The 20,769-nt window shown below is 41.7% G+C and overlaps 2 protein-coding genes across 3 annotated transcripts; both read right to left on the bottom strand.

Annotated features, from left to right (window-relative positions):
- Window positions 1–91: 91 nt before the first annotated feature.
- On the bottom strand, window positions 92–3,370 carry LOC139581776 (DNA-directed RNA polymerase II subunit RPB7). Its single transcript, XM_071411932.1, has 8 exons — window positions 3,165–3,370; window positions 2,566–2,675; window positions 2,189–2,348; window positions 1,066–1,116; window positions 904–969; window positions 706–777; window positions 530–563; window positions 92–442 (listed from the first exon to the last, which is right to left on the bottom strand). Exons 1-8 carry the CDS (start codon window positions 3,174–3,176, stop codon window positions 429–431), a joined length of 519 nt encoding a protein of 172 aa, XP_071268033.1. The 5' UTR covers window positions 3,177–3,370; the 3' UTR covers window positions 92–428.
- A 96-nt stretch (window positions 3,371–3,466) lies between these two features.
- pld7 (phospholipase D family, member 7) lies at window positions 3,467–20,733 on the bottom strand. Of its 2 annotated transcripts, none has more exons than XM_071411926.1 (12): window positions 20,359–20,733; window positions 18,845–18,967; window positions 17,302–18,345; window positions 12,189–12,376; window positions 10,722–10,905; window positions 9,896–10,010; window positions 5,961–6,088; window positions 5,475–5,678; window positions 5,147–5,286; window positions 4,752–4,917; window positions 4,481–4,580; window positions 3,467–4,262 (listed from the first exon to the last, which is right to left on the bottom strand). In XM_071411926.1, exons 1-12 carry the CDS (start codon window positions 20,443–20,445, stop codon window positions 4,069–4,071), a joined length of 2,673 nt encoding a protein of 890 aa, XP_071268027.1. In that variant the 5' UTR covers window positions 20,446–20,733; the 3' UTR covers window positions 3,467–4,068. The 2 variants fall into 2 exon arrangements, with proteins under 2 accessions (XP_071268027.1, XP_071268028.1); XM_071411927.1 differs by lacking the exon at window positions 20,359–20,733 and adding an exon at window positions 20,192–20,320.
- Between the last annotated feature and the right edge of the window lie 36 nt (window positions 20,734–20,769).

The raw sequence follows: 20,769 nt of genomic DNA on the forward strand, positions 1-20,769 counted from the left end.
CTATTTGTTGTGTGTATTATCATTTGAAAAAGCACAACACATACAAAATGGAGCATATTTTACAATGACAGAACACTCAATGGAGACATGGTCCACATGATCAAAAAACAACGTTTATTTCAGTTCTCAAGTTGTCGAAATACAATACAACAACAGCAACTGAAGGGTAACTCAGACGATACAGTAGCGTTTAATAAGACAACATAACCACCTGCTTATCACCAGGCTCTGTGGTTTCAATAGTATGTATTCATACTGTGTCAAAGGATCATTGATCCTTCCCCATTAAGTACAGGACTTGACCATGTGCAGCAATTCCACATGATCAACCTGGAAAAATATTTGTATTGACAATACTGTATTGTAAGGGCATTTACATGAAATATAAGAGACGTATGTTGATAATCCAGCATAGCACTGCAGGGACATCAGCTGACAAGACCTGAGAAACAGAGAAAAAACTACAATTACAGATCAATTCAGACATGTATTTGACACCGATGAAAGGAGACTAATAACACCAACATACCGAGGTAATCGTCCATGAGGGATCCAATGGCAAACTGAAACAGAAGAAAGCAATTTATTCCAAGTTACAACTTGCAGGTCTCTTCAGATAGCTAGCGGTGGCTAGCAAGTTGTGAGGATTTTTTTTGACCTATCAGGTAGCACCCTTAGTTTATGGTGATTTGACAGCGTACTCACAATGTCGTTTTTATCCACTCTTGTTCCCACGATTTTCAACCGAATCTCATCATCCTGTTGGATTACAATGTCCTAATGGGGAGAAGACAGAATCCTTAATAAGAGGACATGTGTCCAAGAGTTGTGTTTACTAAATATTCATTTTTCAAATGACGACCACAATTTGAGTGAAGAGCAAGGCTAGTTTTAGTGTCTCACCTCATCAGTGGTCTTATAACAGGGAGGATTTGAGTTGGGGTCAAACTCCATCTCTGAGGGAATGGACTGCAGAAACAGTAAATAACCATATTAACATTTATTAAAGAGTTTATCAATAAAACCATTCAACAACTAAAAGGAGACATTTCCACGTGGACCTACATGACGAGAGATGAAACAGGACATGGGGCCGATCTCTGTGAAAAGGCCAACCTGAAAAGAACAGAACATTTTGTATAAATTTTAACACACCATGAAAACAATATGATCTATTCAAGTCTATCCTTATTCAGATGTTAATGAGATCAAAGAAGATTTGTCTGTGTCCCAAATGGCACACTATTGGCTCTGGTCAAAAAATACAGCGCTATAAAAGAGAGAAGAGGGTGTTATTTTTCAAACACCGTCTTTGAATAACTTACCCCTTCCACTCATATTTTGCATAATGCTTATAATAGTTAAATTAACTGTCCCATTCTTTCAGAGTGCTCCACACCACATACAGGTATCATCTTATGGACGCTCAGATGATCTATCCACCGTCCTCTCTGTCATATGTCCACATCTCAGTCATGTACTATCTTCCGCTGTCCCAGTTCACTGAACTACTCCAGTGTCTGTCAGCATTCAATGTTTTCATGCAACCTCTCTGGTTATTCTCATTAGGACATCATGTAGGTCTAGGTACAGTAACTGTTTTGTATTTTTTTGTACCTAGAACATTGAATTTGGCCTACGGGTAATTGTACCCCCCCCACCCCAAAGTGTATTTTACCTTCATTTAACTAGGAAAGCCAGTTAAGAACATTCTTATTTTCAATGACAGCCTAGGAACAGTGGGTTACCTGCCTTGTTCAGGGGCAGAACAACTGATTTTTACCTTGTCAGCTTGGGGATTTGATCTAGCAACCTTTCGGTTACTGGCCCGACGCTCTAACCACTAGGCTACCTGCCTCTAACCACTAGGTGACCTGCCACCCCTTTATTATTAATTGTTGGACATAAGAATGTAAAAACACCAGCAAATCAAGTGATTGTAATTTTGGAAATCTGTTCCAAAGTATTCCCATGCATAATAGAGATATGTGGTCGTATACAAATGTAAGAAAGGTTTGAAATTGTTTTAGTCAAATATATCTGTTTCTTGAAGTCAATTTGCAGTTTACAAACAAATTGTAAATTATATATATATATTCAAATCGGTCCAGGGCTGAATCTAGTTGAGGATCCCCGATATAGGGAATAAGTTTCCAATTGTGACGTAGCCTTTGTTTAGTTTCCTTACTTTGTTGACCTGGGTAACCACGGCATCTACCACCTCGCCTTTGAATGGACGGAAGACAATAGCCTTGTACTTGACGGGGTAAAGCACGAATCCCCTGCCTGGTTGGATGACACCTGCACCAATGTTGTCAATGGTGGTCACTGCAATGACGAACCCATATCTGGAACAGAGAGTCAGTGTGATTAACTGAGCAAGCAAATCAACTTGTTACTGGTCAAAACAACCAACCCAGTGTGGTGAAACTGTAAACTGTTTCGTCTTTATTCTACTTTAAAATTTAGCCTGGAGTCCACACTGAATATCACTACACTCAGCAATACTGATTTATCGGTTCCAGGCTAACGAAAGGAAATCCGCCCTGGCTCAATACTACTCACTTTCCTGTGCATGTTCCCTCCACCTCTGTGAAGAGCTTTTGTTTCACAGTGTTCAGGAGATTGGGACCAAAGTACCGAGGGTGGAGCAGGATCTCATGCTCCAGGGAAATCTGTGAATTTTATATATGTTAGTGTACAGTTTGTTTTACAATAGTTGTACTGTTTATTGGCTCCCGTGTGGCTCAGTTGGTAGAGCATGGCGCTTGCAACGCCAGGGTTGTGGGTTCATTCCCCACGGGGGGACCAGGATGAATATGTATGAAGTTTCCAATTTGTTTGTCGCTCTGGATAAGAGCGTCTGCTAAATGACTTAAATGTAAATGTTTATTACTGAGAATGGTAGCACTTACTTTCATTGAGTTTAAGAACCATGTAGATATCTGATTCTTAGCTGGTTTTAACAAACTCACATAACTAGACAGGTATAAACCCGTTAAATATGCACAACTTATATGGACTTTGATTTGTTTTCATTTTGGCAGGAGTTAGTTAAGAGAGCAGTTAGCTAGATAGCTAGCCAACCGGTTAACAAAGCTAGCATAGTTAGACATGGTGGTGCTTGTTAATCGTCATAATATCATACAAATCTAACTACTTACATGATAAAACATTTTCCCGCTCCCTCTTCCTTGATTGTAGTCTTCTGTTTAATATATCATAAAGAAATAAATCGTCTCTAAATGATTAAATCCAGCAACAAACCACAGGAAGCTGGTTATGTTCGACTTCGGGAAAATAAAGTTTTACTTCCGGAGAAGATTTGTGTGACGTCGAATTTCAAAATAAAAGCGCCGTGTGTCTTTCATCAGCTTAAAACAGACTGGATCATGAACACATAAGCTTTTTTTGGTCCCAATAATGTGATCACTGACTATGATAAAAGACAAGAATTTGTTTGCTTAAAAATAATAACAAATATTTAATTTCAAGAATAAGAATGAAGTTGATACATCTTTGATTGAAAAACTGTATAAACATATGACGTAACACAAAAAAAGCACCTGGCATGACAAAGGTCATCAGTCTTTTCCCCTTATCGACAACACATGCCTTGAGTCACTGACAGCATCAGTCAGTCAAAAGGAAATTGATCAAAAACAGAACTTCAAAGATTCATTCAATATCGACACTTCCATTCAGAAGGGGGGGGGGGGGGGAATTACAGCAAATAATTCAAGTAGAAAATATGTATACAACAAAATTTGCAAATATATACAGTCAAATGCTGCATGTAACAACAGAATTGTCAAATGGGAGTGGTAAAAATAAAATAAAAATGTAAGCAATGCAAGGTAAGCGCATGCTCTTATGATAGGCAGCATACTGAACGCCGGTGAAAGTATATGCCAAAACAAAGATCTAAAACTAATATGGGTCTGTGTCCCAAAATGGCACCTGCCCTATTCCCTACATAGTGCACTATTTTCTCTGGTCAAAAGTAGTGCACGATATAGGGAATAGGGTGCCATTTTTGGATGTAGCCCTGAGTCATCACCGTTAGCATCATCTACCACAGTGTTTGACATTGTCATTGGAAAGGATCATAGCGTATTGAGATGTCCAGTCCCTCATGAAGACTTCCTGTAGCTGGATCTGTAAACTCCTCTGGCCCTCTCCCACCACAGAACCTGTCTGGTTCACCACCAGCCCAACACCTGCAGTGTGGGTGAAATAGTTCTCTGACCAGTTGGAGGTTCCTGTGATCACACAATACAAGATACAAATTAGTGTATTGATATGGCAGGTCAAAAAAGTTTCTGTGTACAACAGAACGTTATGTGCAATGTAATGTTTATATTGTAAAAAAAAAAACACACAAAAAAATAAAACAGTAGACATTGGTTTTGCAGCAGAATCAAATCCATAAAAGCAACGGACATTTTGTCCAATGATTAGTGATTGTGATGTACAGTACCGATATAGACGACTCTGTCGGTCACCATGTACTTGGCATGGTTCACTCGTGAGAAAGGGATCTTCTTCTGCTCTGCTGTTGAAGGCACCTCAAACACTTTCTGTAGGCCACATCATGGAAATAGGACATGAGTTACAACAACCGAATGCAAAACTAGAAAAAAAGGTACATTTCCTGAAGAAAATTGTGTGCTTGCTTCAGCTGTCTACAAGTATTTTTATGGTATAATTATAAAAAAAAAATTACGGAGAAATGAAAACAGCATACGTACCACATTGATATTGCATCCCAGGGGAGGTCTGTTGAGGACAGTCAGAGACTGTAGGAAGAGGAACATGGAGCCTGGAGAGTGTGACCAGCAGCTCACTAGTAGGTTGACCTCCACACCTCTAGTACACGCTGCTGCCCGTATGGCTGAGTCAATCGCAGGCCAGAACCTAATACATAAATGGACCTGATTGGTTAGACGTTTAAAACATATACACAACACACATCCAATAAAATTTCTTCATGAATTAAATCTGATACAAAGTTAGAGAATCATTAAAGAGTGAATCTTAACTTCCACTTAAGTTGAATTTTCACTCCGGCATTGATGTCAATTTGGAGAAGTGAAAATTCTACTTAAGTGGAAGTTAGGATTCATTCGAGTACGGACAGTCACACCTGAGTGGCTCAGTGAACTGGGACAGCGGAAGATAGTCCATGACTGAGATGTAGACATATTTCTGGGCATCTGCGATGACAGAGAGGATGGTGGATAGATCGTCTGAGCGTTCATAAGCTGATATCTGGGGTGGAGCACTCTGAAACAATGGGACAGTTTGTTTAACTATCAGTAGCATTATGCAAAATGAGTGGAAAGGGTTAAATAGTCAAAGACTGTGTCCCAAAGGACACCATTTTCTCCCATAGGGCTCTGGTCAAAAGTAGTGCACTATGTAGAGAATAGGTTGCCATTTGGAACGCAGAAAAACGACAAGATCCAACTCACAGAGAGATATACTCGTGCAGGGACTCCATTGAGTTTGAGATTCAACGGGTGCTTGGCGCTAGAGAGGGCAGAGTATCGGGCAGGCCAGAAGGGGGGTAGGGAGCCATTTTTTTTAGCACCAATGTTCCAATACACCCCGAATATCCTTGACGCATCCTGTGCCAGGCAGCTGCAGTCCTCAATTGAAACTCCCACCTCCTTCACCTGAGACGATCAATCAAATCGTGAAATCAATCAATCAATCATCGATCAATGCATTGATATATGATGAGACACATTAATTGTAAAAAATAATAATAATAAATACAAAAAATATATATATATTTTTTAATTTTATTTTAAATCGCTCATATTTTATACAGCCTGGACTCCCAACTAACAAACAGTTTCATCAGTTTCCCTGTTCAACAGTTCAGATTATGTTTTCTATAAAAAACAAAATGACCCAGAGAGGAGGGTATTTTATATCAGTACTTTAGGAAATACCTGTGTGAGGGACCGCCAGTCCATGTTGGCACTGCCCAGGTAAAGGTGTTTCTGATCCACGACCCACAGCTTGGTGTGGACGATACCTCCCGTCACTGACTGGAGATCCACCTCCCGTACCTCTGCACCTGAACACAGAAACGAAGCAGGAGGTTAGACACAGTCAACTAAAGGTGGGATAGACAACCACATATCACAGTCATTAGTCAACTAAGGTGGGATAAACAACCACATATCACAGTCAACTAAGGTGGGATAGACAACCACATATCAGAGTCATTACAGTCAACTAAGGTGGGATAAACAACCACATATCACAGTCAACTAAGGTGGGATAGACAACCACATATCACAGTCATTACATTCAACTAAGGTGGGATAAACAACCACATATCACAGTCATTACATTCAACTAAGGTAGGATAGACAACCACATATCACAGTCAACTAAGGTAGGATAGACAACCACATATCACAGTCATTACAGTCAACTAAGGTGGGATAAACAACCACATATCACAGTCATTACATTCAACTAAGGTGGGATAAACAACCACATATCACAGTCAACTAAGGTAGGATAGACAACCACATATCACAGTCATTACAGTCAACTAAGGTGGGATAAACAACCACATATCACAGTCATTACATTCAACTAAGGTGGGATAAACAACCACATATCACAGTCAACTAAGGTGGGATAGACAACCACATATCACAGTCAACTAAGGTGGGATAAACAACCACATATCACAGTCATTACATTCAACTAAGGTGGGATAAACAACCACATATCACAGTCAACTAAGGTGGGATAAACAACCACATATCACAGTCATTACATTCAACTAAGGTGGGATAAACAACCACATATCACAGTCATTACATTCAACTAAGGTGGGATAGACAACCACATATCACAGTCATTACAGTCAACTAAGGTGGGATAAACAACCACATATCACAGTCAACTAAGGTGGGATAGACAACCACATATCACAGTCAACTAAGGTGGGATAAACAACCACATATCACAGTCAACTAAGGTGGGATAGACAACCACATATCACAGTCATTACAGTCAACTAAGGTGGGATAAACAACCACATATCACAGTCAACTAAGGTGGGATAGACAACCACATATCACAGTCATTACAGTCAACTAAGGTGGGATAAACAACCACATATCACAGTCAACTAAGGTGGGATAAACAACCACATATCACAGTCAACTAAGGTGGGATAGACAACCACATATCACAGTCATTACAGTCAACTAAGGTGGGATAAACAACCACATATCACAGTCAACTAAGGTGGGATAGACAACCACATATCAGTCATTACAGTCAACTAAGGTAGGATAGACAACCACATATCACAGTCATTACATTCAACTAAGGTGGGATAAACAACCACATATCACAGTCATTACAGTCAACTAAGGTGGGATAGACAACCACATATCACAGTCAACTAAGGTGGGATAAACAACCACATATCACAGTCATTACAGTCAACTAAGGTGGGATAGACAACCACATATCACAGTCATTACAGTCAACTAAGGTGGGATAGACAACCACATATCACAGTCAACTAAGGTGGGATAAACAACCACATATCACAGTCAACTAAGGTGGGATAGACAACCACATATCACAGTCATTACATTCAACTAAGGTGGGATAAACAACCACATATCACAGTCAACTAAGGTGGGACAGACAACCACATATCACAGTCATTACAGTCAACTAAGGTGGGATAAACAACCACATATCACAGTCAACTAAGGTGGGATAAACAACCACATATCACAGTCAACTAAGGTGGGACAGACAACCACATATCACAGTCAACTAAGGTGGGATAAACAACCACATATCACAGTCATTACATTCAACTAAGGTGGGATAAACAACCACATATCACAGTCAACTAAGGTGGGATAGACAACCACATATCACAGTCATTACAGTCAACTAAGGTAGGATAGACAACCACATATCACAGTCATTACATTCAACTAAGGTGGGATAAACAACCACATATCACAGTCATTACATTCACCTAAGGTGGGATAAACAACCACATATCACAGTCAACTAAGGTGGGATAAACAACCACATATCACAGTCATTACAGTCAACTAAGGTGGGATAAACAACCACATATCACAGTCAACTAAGGTGGGATAGACAACCACATATCACAGTCATTACAGTCAACTAAGGTGGGATAAACAACCACATATCACAGTCAACTAAGGTGGGATAGACAACCACATATCACAGTCATTACATTCAACTAAGGTGGGATAAACAACCACATATCACAGTCAACTAAGGTGGGATAAACAACCACATATCACAGTCAACTAAGGTGGGATAGACAACCACATATCACAGTCAACTAAGGTAGGATAGACAACCACATATCACAGTCATTACATTCAACTAAGGTGGGATAAACAACCACATATCACAGTCAACTAAGGTGGGATAAACAACCACATATCACAGTCAACTAAGGTGGGATAGACAACCACATATCACAGTCATTACATTCAACTAAGGTGGGACAGACAACCACATATCACAGTCATTACATTCAACTAAGGTGGGACAGACAACCACATATCACAGTCAACTAAGGTGGGACAGACAACCACATATCACAGTCAACTAAGGTGGGACAGACAACCACATATCACAGTCAACTAAGGTGGGATAAACAACCACATATCACAGTCAACTAAGGTGGGATAGACAACCACATATCACAGTCATTACATTCAACTAAGGTGGGACAGACAACCACATATCACAGTCAACTAAGGTGGGATAGACAACCACATATCACAGTCATTACAGTCAACTAAGGTAGGATAGACAACCACATATCACAGTCATTACATTCAACTAAGGTGGGACAGACAACCACATATCACAGTCATTACATTCAACTAAGGTGGGATAAACAACCACATATCACAGTCAACTAAGGTGGGATAGACAACCACATATCACAGTCAACTAAGGTGGGACAGACAACCACATATCACAGTCAACAAAGGTGGGACAGACAACCACATATCACAGTCAACTAAGGTGGGATAAACAACCACATATCACAGTCAACTAAGGTGGGATAGACAACCACATATCACAGTCAACTAAGGTGGGACAGACAACCACATATCACAGTCATTACATTCAACTAAGGTGGGATAGACAACCACATATCACAGTCATTACATTCAACTAAGGTAGGATAGACAACCACATATCACAGTCATTACATTCAACTAAGGTGGGATAAACAACCACATATCACAGTCAACTAAGGTGGGATAAACAACCACATATCACAGTCAACTAAGGTGGGACAGACAACCACATATCACAGTCAACTAAGGTGGGATAAACAACCACATATCACAGTCAACTAAGGTGGGATAAACAACCACATATCACAGTCAACTAAGGTGGGACAGACAACCACATATCACAGTCAACTAAGGTGGGACAGACAACCACATATCACAGTCAACTAAGGTGGGATAGACAACCACATATCACAGTCATTACATTCAACTAAGGTGGGATAAACAACCACATATCACAGTCATTACATTCAACTAAGGTGGGATAAACAACCACATATCACAGTCAACTAAGGTGGGATAGACAACCACATATCACAGTCATTACATTCAACTAAGGTGGGATAAACAACCACATATCACAGTCAACTAAGGTGGGATAAACAACCACATATTACAGTCAACTAAGGTGGGATAAACAACCACATACAGTCCATTTGCAAGTAGTTTACAGAATACATGCATAACCTGAAGAACAAAAATTCCATGAAAGCAGGGCCAGCTGTGGTAACAGTGAAAGATGTGCAAGCTGCTGCATGTACCCGTTCTGGTTAAATCAGCCGTGTCTCGATTATCAGTCTGAGGACCGTTAACAGCAATCTGAAGTTTCACTCCTTTTGCTTCAAGTTCCATCAGCTGCTTGAAGACCCGTTTACCCTGTAAAAAACACATGCATGTCGAAGTGAGGACACATAAAACAAATTACATTAAAAAAAAAATATATATATATATATATATACATATATACACACTCACATCAAAATAGAACTGGTCGGTGAGAAAACAATGTAGAAAAGAACTCAACGGTACATCCACCGGTACACTTGGAACGGGGAAGTCATTTCAGATTTGGTATAATGATTGTGTGATTCATTTGTATATTATCAACAAAACACAAATGGTAAACCCCTAAAATGAGTTAAAAATACAAAATCAACCCTTTTCTCCTCCTACCTGTGCAGCACTAGGCTCTGAGAGTCTCAGGGCAGTATTCTCCTACCTGTGCAGCACTAGGCTCTGTGAGTCTCAGGGCAGTATTCTCCTACCTGTGCAGCACTAGGCTCTGTGAGTCTCAGGGCAGTATTCTCCTACCTGTGCAGCACTAGGCTCTGTGAGCCTCAGGGCAGTATTCTCCTACCTGTGCAGCACTAGGCTCTGTGAGTCTCAGGGCAGTATCCTCCTACCTGTGCAGCACTAGGCTCTGTGAGTCTCAGGGCAGTATTCTCCTACCTGTGCAGCACTAGGCTCTGTGAGTCTCAGGGCAGTATTCTCCTACCTGTGCAGCACTAGGCTCTGTGAGTCTCAGGTCAGTATTCTCCTACCTGTGCAGCACTAGGCTCTGTGAGTCTCAGGGCAGTGTTCTCCTACCTGTGCAGCACTAGGCTCTGTGAATCCCAGGGCAGTGTCTCGGAGGGTAAAGTAGAAGGCAGCGATGTCCACAGAGCTGTTGGCCCTGGTCAGTAGGTTAGTCCATGTATCAGAGATGCTTGGCAGGGACGAGGACTCCAGTGGGTAGAATAGGCCTTCAGGGATGCTTTCCACCAGGCTCACACTGATTAGAGAAGAGCAATTCAATTCAAACAACGCTATTGGTCCTCTGAGAGCAATTCTATTAGGGCTACAGCAGCGCTCCAGACACATTTCTATTAGGTCTACATACTACATATACCCACACACCTGCATACTGACGCCACACACCGCTGCTAGTCACTTCACCCCACCTATATGTACAGTGCATAGCTACGCCAATTACCTCGTACCACTGCACATCTACACGGTACTGCTATTCCTTGTATATAGCCATGTTATTACCTGTATATAGCCATGTTATTACCTGTATATAGCCATGTTATTACCTGGTACTTCCTGTATATAGCCCTGTTATTTTCTGCTACTTCCTGTATATAGCCATGTTATTATCTACTTCCTGTATATAGCCATGTTATTATCTACTTACTGTATATAGCCATGTTATTATCTACTTCCGGTATATAGCCATGTTATTATCTACTTCCTGTATATAGCCATGTTATTATCTACTTCCTGTATATAGCCATGTTATTATCTACTTCCTGTATATAGCCATGTTATTATCTACTTCCTGTATATAGCCATGTTATTATCTACTTCCTGTATATAGCCATGTTATTATCTACTTCCGGTATATAGCCATGTTATTATCTACTTCCTGTATATAGCCATGTTATTATCTACTTCCTTTATATAGCCATGTTATTATCTACTTCCTGTATATAGCCATGTTATTATCTACTTCCTGTATATAGCCATGTTATTATCTACTTCCTGTATATAGCCATGTTATTATCTACTTCCGGTATATAGCTATGTTATTATCTACTTCCTGTATATATAGCCATGACTCCCTTCAAAAGAGCCACTGAACACACCGATTGGCTCATGTGTTTTTCTGTTGCTCAATAAAAAAAAACGTGATTTCAGTCTTGGTGGAGAAGGTGTTTCCTGACCGATTCTGCGTTTGGTTAATGATTGCCACTCTATTCCCTAGAATGTGCTCTGCTTCTGACCAGAGCCACCCATAGGGTACATCCAAAATGACCCCAAAGGGTTCTGGTCCAAAGTAGTGCACTTAATATATAAAAGAAAAATCTAGATCTGCCCCCCCCCCCGTCCCAACATCCACCAAAAGCTGTGAAACAATTCATAACTTATAAATTACATATAAATACATGTGAATAGTTGTAAGTCGCTCTGGATAAGAGCGTCTGCTAAATGACTTAAATGTAAATGTAAATAGATTTGTTAAAGGGTCAAATAAAATATGTTACAATTTATCTCGTGTCACACTTTTCTTACCGACAATCTGAGTTACAAGGCTCGCGTGGCACCCACAGTCCCTCCAACCAGTGCAGCTCCAACTGTCCCATCAACTGTGACACCGACAGAGGCATCCCATAGTGCCATACGTGTTGACCGAATCCTCCAATCACAAGCAGAGTGGAGGGGAAAAGGCAGAATAGTGCAAAGCTGCAGCACCACGATGTCTACAAATTTAAGAGTGAGATTTAAACATGAGAAAGAGAACAGATCATGTTAACTATTACAAGAAGGGATTGTTTGTATGTCATTAAGATTGGGCTGCTAAGACGGTTGTATGTCGTTAAGATTGGGCTGCTAAGACGGTTGTATGTCGTTAAGATTGGGCTGCTAAGACGTTTGTATGTCGTTAAGATTAGGCTGCTAAGACGTTTGTATGTCGTTAAGATTGGGCTGCTAAGACGTTTGTATGTCGTTAAGATTAGGCTGCTAAGACGTTTGTATGTTGTTAAGATTGGGCTGCTAAGACGGTTGTATGTCATTAAGATTAGGCTGCTAAGACGGTTGTATGTCGTTAAGATTAGGCTGCTAAGACGGTTGTATGTCGTTAAGATTAGGCTGCTAAGACGGTTGTATGTCATTAAGATTAGGCTGCTAAGACGGTTGTATGTCGTTAAGATTAGGCTGCTAAGACGTTTGTATGTCGTTAAGATTGGGCTGCTAAGACGGTTGTATGTCATTAAGATTAGGCTGCTAAGACGTTTGTATGTCGTTAAGATTAGGCTGCTAAGACGTTTGTATGTCGTTAAGATTAGCCTGCTAAGACGTTTGTATGTCGTTAAGATTAGCCTGCTAAGACGTTTGTATGTCGTTAAGATTAGGCTGCTAAAACGGTTGTATGTCATTAAGATTGGGCTGCTAAGACGGTTGCATGTCGTTAAGATTAGGCTGCTAAGACGGTTGTATGTCATTAAGATTAGCCTGCTAAGACGTTTGTATGTCATTAAGATTAGGCTGCTAAGACGGTTGTATGTCGTTAAGATTAGCCTGCTAAGACGGTTGTATGTCGTTAAGATTAGCCTGCTAAGACGTTTGTATGTCATTAAGATTAGGCTGCTAAGACGGTTGCATGTCGTTAAGATTAGCCTGCTAAGACGTTTGTATGTCGTTAAGATTAGCCTGCTAAGACGTTTGTATGTCGTTAAGATTAGCCTGCTAAGACGTTTGTATGTCGTTAAGATTAGCCTGCTAAGACGTTTGTATGTCGTTAAGATTGGGCTGCTAAGACGGTTGCATGTCGTTAAGATTAGCCTGCTAAGACGTTTGTATGTCGTTAAGATTAGCCTGCTAAGACGTTTGTATGTCATTAAGATTAGGCTGCTAAGACGGTTGTATGTCGTTAAGATTAGCCTGCTAAGACGGTTGTATGTCGTTAAGATTAGCCTGCTAAGACGTTTGTATGTCGTTAAGATTAGCCTGCTAAGACGTTTGTATGTCGTTAAGATTAGCCTGCTAAGACGTTTGTATGTCGTTAAGATTAGCCTGCTAAGACGTTTGTATGTCGTTAAGATTGGGCTGCTAAGACGGTTGCATGTCGTTAAGATTAGCCTGCTAAGACGTTTGTATGTCGTTAAGATTAGCCTGCTAAGACGTTTGTATGTCATTAAGATTAGGCTGCTAAGACGGTTGTATGTCGTTAAGATTAGGCTGCTAAGACGGTTGTATGTCGTTAAGATTAGGCTGCTAAGACGTTTGTATGTCGTTAAGATTGGGCTGCTAAGACGGTTGTATGTCATTAAGATTAGCCTAACATAAGATAATGACTATCTCCATGGGGTCATTGTGTCTGCGGCTCTGTGCACAGCTTACAACCAAAACAAAGCAAGACAAAAGACACATACAATTGCAGATAAAATAAATACAATCCCTATATTTCTGTTATTACATGGGGCCATCACTCTGTTATTACATGGGGCCATCACTCTGTTATTACAGGGGCCATCACTCTGTTATTACATGGGGCCATCACTCTGTTATTACAGGGGGCCATCACTCTGTTATTACAGGGGGCCATCACTCTGTTATTACATGGGGCCATCACTCTGTTATTACATGGGGCCATCACTCTGTTATTACATGGGGCCATCACTCTGTTATTACATGGGGCCATCACTCTGTTATTACATGGGGCCATCACTCTGTTATTACATGGGGCCATCACTCTGTTATTACATGGGGCCATCACTCTGTTATTACATGGGGCCATCACTCTGTTATTACGGGGGCCATCACTCTGTTATTACGGGGGCCATCACTCTGTTATTACGGGGGCCATCACTCTGTTATTACGGGGGCCATCACTCTGTTATTACATGGGGCCATCACTCTGTTATTACAGAGGCTATCACTCTGTTATTACATGGGGCCATCACTCTGTTATTACACATCACTCTGTTATTACGGGGGCCATCACTCTGTTATTAGGGGGTCTTCACTCTGTTATTACGGGGCTATCACTCTGTTATTACAGAGGCCATCACTCTGTTATTACATGGGGCCATCACTCTGTTATTAGGGGGGCCATCACTCTGTTATTACGGGGGCCATCACTCTGTTATTAGGGGGTCTTCACTCTGTTATTACAGAGGCTATCACTCTGTTATTACAGAGGCTATCACTCTGTTATTACAGAGGCTATCACTCTGTTATTACAGGGGCCATCACTCTGTTATTAGGGGGTCTTCACTATGTTATTACGGGGCTATCACTCTGTTATTACAGAGGCTATCACTCTGTTATTACAGGGGCCATCGCTCTGTTATTACAGGGGCCATCACTCTGTTATTACATGGGGCCATCGCTCTGTTATTACATGGGGCCATCGCTCTGTTATTACATGGGGCCATCGCTCTGTTATTACAGGGGCCATCGCTCTGTTATTACAAGGGCCATAACTCTGTTATTACATGGGGCCATCACTCTGTTATTACATGGGGCCATCACTCTGTTATTACATGGGGCCATCACTCTTATTACATGGGGCCATCACTCTTATTACATGGGGCCATCACTCTTATTACATGGGGCTATCGCTCTGTTATTACATGGGGCTATCGCTCTGTTATTACAGGGGCCATCGCTCTGTTATTACAGGGGCCATCGCTCTGTTATTACAAGGGCCATCGCTCTGTTATTACAGGGGCCATCGCTCTGTTATTACATGGGGCCATCGCTCTGTTATTACATGGGGCCATCGCTCTGTTATTACATGGGGCCATCGCTCTGTTATTACATGGGGCCATCGCTCTGTTATTACATGGGGCCATCGCTCTGTTATTACATGGGGCCATCGCTCTGTTATTACGGGGGCCATCGCTCTGTTATTACATGGGGCCATCGCTCTGTTATTACATGGGGCCATCACTCTGTTATTACATGGGGCCATCACTCTGTTATTACATGGGGCCATCACTCTGTTATTACATGGGGCCATCACTCTGTTATTACATGGGGCCATCACTCTGTTATTACATGGGGCCATCACTCTGTTATTACATGGGGCCATCACTCTGTTATTACATGGGGCCATCACTCTGTTATTACATGGGGCCATCACTCTGTTATTACATGGGGCCATCACTCTGTTATTACATGGGGCCATCACTCTGTTATTACATGGGGCCATCACTCTGTTATTACATGGGGCCATCACTCTGTTATTACATGGGGCCATCACTCTGTTATTACATGGGGCCATCACTCTGTTATTACATGGGGCCATCACTCTGTTATTACATGGGGCCATCACTCTGTTATTACATGGGGCCATCACTCTGTTATTACATGGGGCCATCACTCTTATTACATGGGGCCATCACTCTGTTATTACATGGGGCCATCACTCTGTTATTACATGGGGCCATCACTCTGTTATTACATGGGGCCATCACTCTGTTATTACATGGGGCCATCACTCTGTTATTACATGGGGCCATCACTATGTTATTACGGGGGCCATCACTCTGTTATTACGGGGGCCATCACTCTGTTATTACGGGGGCCATCACTCTGTTATTACGGGGGCCATCACTCTGTTATTACATGGGGCCATCACTCTGTTATTACACATCACTCTGTTATTACGGGGGCCATCACTCTGTTATTAGGGGGTCTTCACTCTGTTATTAGGGGGTCTTCACTCTGTTATTACGGGGGCTATCACTCTGTTATTACGGGGGCTATCACTCTGTTATTACGGGGGCTATCACTCTGTTATTACGGGGGCTATCACTCTGTTATTACGGGGGCTATCACTCTGTTATTACGGGGGCTATCACTCTGTTATTACGGGGGCTATCACTCTGTTATTACGGGGGCTATCACTCTGTTATTACAGAGGCTATCACTCTGTTATTACAGAGGCTATCACTCTGTTATTACGGGGGCTATCACTCTGTTATTACGGGGGCTATCACTCTGTTATTACGGGGGCTATCACTCTGTTATTACGGGGGCTATCACTCTGTTATTACGGGGGCTATCACTCTGTTATTACGGGGGCTATCACTCTGTTATTACAGGGGCTATCACTCTGTTATTACAGGGGCTATCACTCTGTTATTACAGGGGCTATCACTCTGTTATTACAGGGGCTATCACTCTGTTATTACAGGGGCTATCACTCTGTTATTACAGGGGCTATCACTCTGTTATTACAGGGGCTATCACTCTGTTATTACAGGGGCTATCACTCTGTTATTACAGGGGCTATCACTCTGTTATTACAGGGGCTATCACTCTGTTATTACAGGGGCTATCACTCTGTTATTACAGGGGCTATCACTCTGTTATTACAGGGGCTATCACTCTGTTATTACAGGGGCTATCACTCTGTTATTACAGGGGCTATCACTCTGTTATTACAGGGGCTATCACTCTGTTATTACAGGGGCTATCACTCTGTTATTACAGGGGCTATCACTCTGTTATTACGGGGGCTATCACTCTGTTATTACATGGGGCCATCACTCTGTTATTACATGGGGCCATCACTCTGTTATTACAGGGGCTATCACTGTTATTATGGGGCTTATGGTGTGGCATACCAAAATGGGTAATATCAAGAGAAAGAACTGGTATCTAGACACCTCACCTTGCTTGACTGACTGGATTTAGTTGTTCTCCGAGGCACTGCTCTGTTAGAGGGGACTGCGTTATCAGCGTCGGTTGTATCCTCTAGGGTTTTTGACCATTTCCCAGAATCCTTCTCCTTGTTGGAAGACTTGTCTCGATTCTCACGAACAACCTCTGATTCACTGAAGCTCTCAGTCTCAACACCGGGGTTCTCAAGCGCCTTCTCCTCCAGCAATGGGGAGGAGTCCAACCCATCTCCATCCTCTTCTAACAGAAACTCAATCTCCATGGCTTCAGCTTCACGGGGAGTTTCCTCATAGCCTGTTTCCACATCATCATCATCATCATCATCAGGCTGATTCAGATCAGTCTCATCCTCCTCACCTTCAACTATCTCGAGGGATTCCTTTTCAGCGTGACCAGAAGGGACGTCGCCGCTGTCCATTCTAACGCCAGCCTCAAACTCTTCCTCCGTCTCCTTCTGTGCAGCTCCAGTGGTATGGAGTGGTTCTCCCGGGTCATCGTAGTCCCCTGCTTCAGCCCTGAGGGCCGGTCTGGGGGTCGCTGTCATGGGACGGAGCAGCTCCTGATCCCCCTCAGGTGGACTAACATCCAGAGAGCTGGGGCTTTGCTCTGAGGAGCTAACAGCATGAGACAGGGTTTGAGGATTGAGTTTATGTAGACGGACTGTAGGAAGAGGGAGACCTGTTTCTCTAATACCGGGCAGTTTTGATCTTGACATCTCTCCACTGTTGCTTGTTGAAGCTGCAGCGGTTAAAGCTGCCTGGTTAGAAGACTCTTTGCTGGTAATAGATGGGGCAGGTGGATCTGAGCGTTGACTGCCGCTGCTGCTGGTGGTGGTGGTGGTGGTGCTGCTGGTGGAGGTGGTGGTGGTGCTGCTGCTGGTGGAGGTGGTGGTGGCAGCAGGGCGTTTTTTGGCTAATGTTTTGTGAAAAGCAGGAATTCGAGACGCATGTTGTTGTTTCCCAGTTTTACGTGTGTCATCTTTTTCATCATCCTCTTGGTCTAACCGGTTCAACATTACAGTCCAATTCTTAGCTCCCTGTTTTAAAAACAGGGGTCAGGAATGGAGAGAATGTCAGAAATTAATAGTTTAAAAAACAGGAAAAACACTAATCTTTGGTTGCAAGGTGTGTGTGTGTGAATAATTTGAAGAGATCGTAGATAATAAAAAGTGACAGGGGCGCGAGCGAGCGCAGTGTACAAGTCTCTTCATTTGAAATGAATCATTTCACAGTGTCTTATCTACAGTTTCATCAATGCAAAGTAACAGAAAGGAAATGATCAATACATACTAAAAGACATTTATGATTTCATTTCCTGTGAGGAGTAAATCATACGGAACAAGGCCAACGTTTAAAACGTGTCTCCACTACAGTTCCTTTAATGCAAACAGTAAGAAACTTTAATCAAGACACGGTCATAGAGCTGTAAAAATGTTTTCATTTCCTGTGAGGAGTAGGCTAAATTATACAGGGCAAGGCCACGTTGTGTATACGGCAAAATGAAAAAAATAACATAGGTGTATTGTTACAACCTACCATCACTTCCGGGTGGGAGTCCTCAGACCGCGTTGTGGTGACGTCATCTTCTGACAGGGCTGGAGAATGATCATCCTCCATCATAACTTGGTTCTGAAGCTCGTCTGTATCTTCCTCTGTATCCTAGAATGAGTCACACAATCAAGCCGGTGGTCATTTTGCACATGACCCTGCTGCAACTCCTAGTTCCAACGGATACAACCAACGTGTTCTGAGCATTTTTGTATACATTTCTGTATGTAAAATCCGAGACGGTCCATTTAAGTGTGATATGTTATGTTTTCGTATGGAATGTGTTAATTTGTGGATGTCTGGCGGACTACAGACTGGATCCAGACAGGGGTCAATATGGACCGTGGGGTCCAGAAAAATAAATATATGTATTATTTATGTTTTACTAAGCCGGGCTTCGACCACAGGTATCATATATAAAGACACATAAGAATGCGTAGAATTTCAGGATAGTAGCTTTAAAAATAGCAAAAAACAATCTTTGCCACATGCAAAATGTGTAGAATTGTGGAAAATTTTGTTTTAAAACTGCGAAATGTTCTCTCCACCAACAAGAGGAGTGTGAACAGTTTGGGATCACGAGGTGGGTGTTTGATATTATGCTGATAAATCCATCTGGACTTTTGCCACCTAGGATATATTATGACTGGACCCTTCTCTTCTACTTAAGTACCCCTGTTCTATGGTATGTAGTAATTTGTGGATGTCCATCATCCATTTTGTATGATATGAATTGCAATTCGTATGATATGGTACGAGCTGCCAAAATATACAATATGTTTCGAATTTGCAAAACGTATGATATGCTACGAATTTGCTAAACGTATTTGTTGTGGATAACGTTAGCTAAGGGGCTAACGCTAACTAACTTTAGCTGGCTTAAGTTAGCTCTAGGGGTTAGGGTTAGGCGTTAGCTCTAGGGGTTACGGGTAGGGTTAGCTAAATGGGTTAGGGTTAGCTAACATGCTAAGTAGTTACAAAGTAACTAAAAATTAATAAGTAACGTCAGTTGTAAAGTTGCTAATGAGCTTAAATTGTCTGTGCTGGGATTCGAACAAGCAACCTTTGGATAGCTAAACTTCCTCGTTATACACCCACCCCTCGTCCTTTCGCTTTAACCTCAAGTAACCATAACAAACATATCATACTAATTTGAGTAGCCCTACTTTAGTTTACGATGCTACGTCTAGTCTATGAGACCAGTCTGATCCAACAGAAACCAAGTTGGAAACTATTACCCAGCTTTTAAAGCTTGCAAACCTGGCGTCTAATATAGTGATTCACCTAAGCTTTGAATGCATATTCAAGGATTTTTAGCTTGGTAGTTAAACTTACCAGGAGTTTATCGCAGCCAGCTACAATCAAACGTGTTGTACTCTCGCACTCTACACTTAACAGTGCCAACCTAGTTAGCTACGTGGCTATGAAAAGTCGGATGAGGAAGAGAGAGGAAAGCGGAAAACCTAACTCACTCAATTCAAAAAAAAAAAAAAACCACCCACCTCTAAAAACGTGCTGTTATTTTTCCTGAGACGGGTCGACCTTCTGACTTGCATCACAACTCGACCAGATTTCCTGCGAAGCTCCATCTTCAAGTTGCTACAGCCTCAGAGCGCGCCAAGTCTCAAAAGTTAGCCTAGCTAGCTAACGTTAATGTTTTCGCGCAAAAATAAATACTATTAGACAGTCAACAAACTTTGTAAATTAGCAAAAAATAACTAGCTTGTAAACTATCCTACTTGTGGCAGCTACGCATTGCACCCGTCAGTAACTTATTTTGTTCAACATTTAGGTTTGTTAGCAAAACTTAAGACACCACACACAAAACAATAAATTGAAGTAACCGCGATTTCCTGTCTTTGATTATGGTTGGTGGTTGCCACAACAACAAAAAAAGCATGACATATCCAGGC

Source organism: Salvelinus alpinus, chromosome 7 (assembly GCF_045679555.1).
Source record: "Salvelinus alpinus chromosome 7, SLU_Salpinus.1, whole genome shotgun sequence".
NCBI lineage: Eukaryota > Metazoa > Chordata > Actinopteri > Salmoniformes > Salmonidae > Salvelinus > Salvelinus alpinus.

Bases quoted from the DNA above. Each gene is read 5' to 3' on its own strand.
- LOC139581776 (XM_071411932.1), bottom strand. The intron at 2,349-2,565 runs GTGAGTAGTATT...TCTCTGTTCCAG, and splicing joins GAGGGAACATGCACAGGAAA to ATATGGGTTCGTCATTGCAG. The intron at 564-705 runs GTGAGTACGCTG...CTTCTGTTTCAG, and splicing joins GAGTGGATAAAAACGACATT to TTTGCCATTGGATCCCTCAT.
- pld7 (XM_071411926.1), bottom strand. From the start codon at position 20,445: ATGGAGCTTCGCAGGAAATCTGGTCGAGTTGTGATGCAAGTCAGAAGG. The intron at 10,906-12,188 runs GTAAGAAAAGTG...TTCTCTAATCAG, and splicing joins CCTTGTAACTCAGATTGTCG to TGTGAGCCTGGTGGAAAGCA. The intron at 4,581-4,751 runs GTACGTATGCTG...TGTGGCCTACAG, and splicing joins TGGGATGCAATATCAATGTG to AAAGTGTTTGAGGTGCCTTC.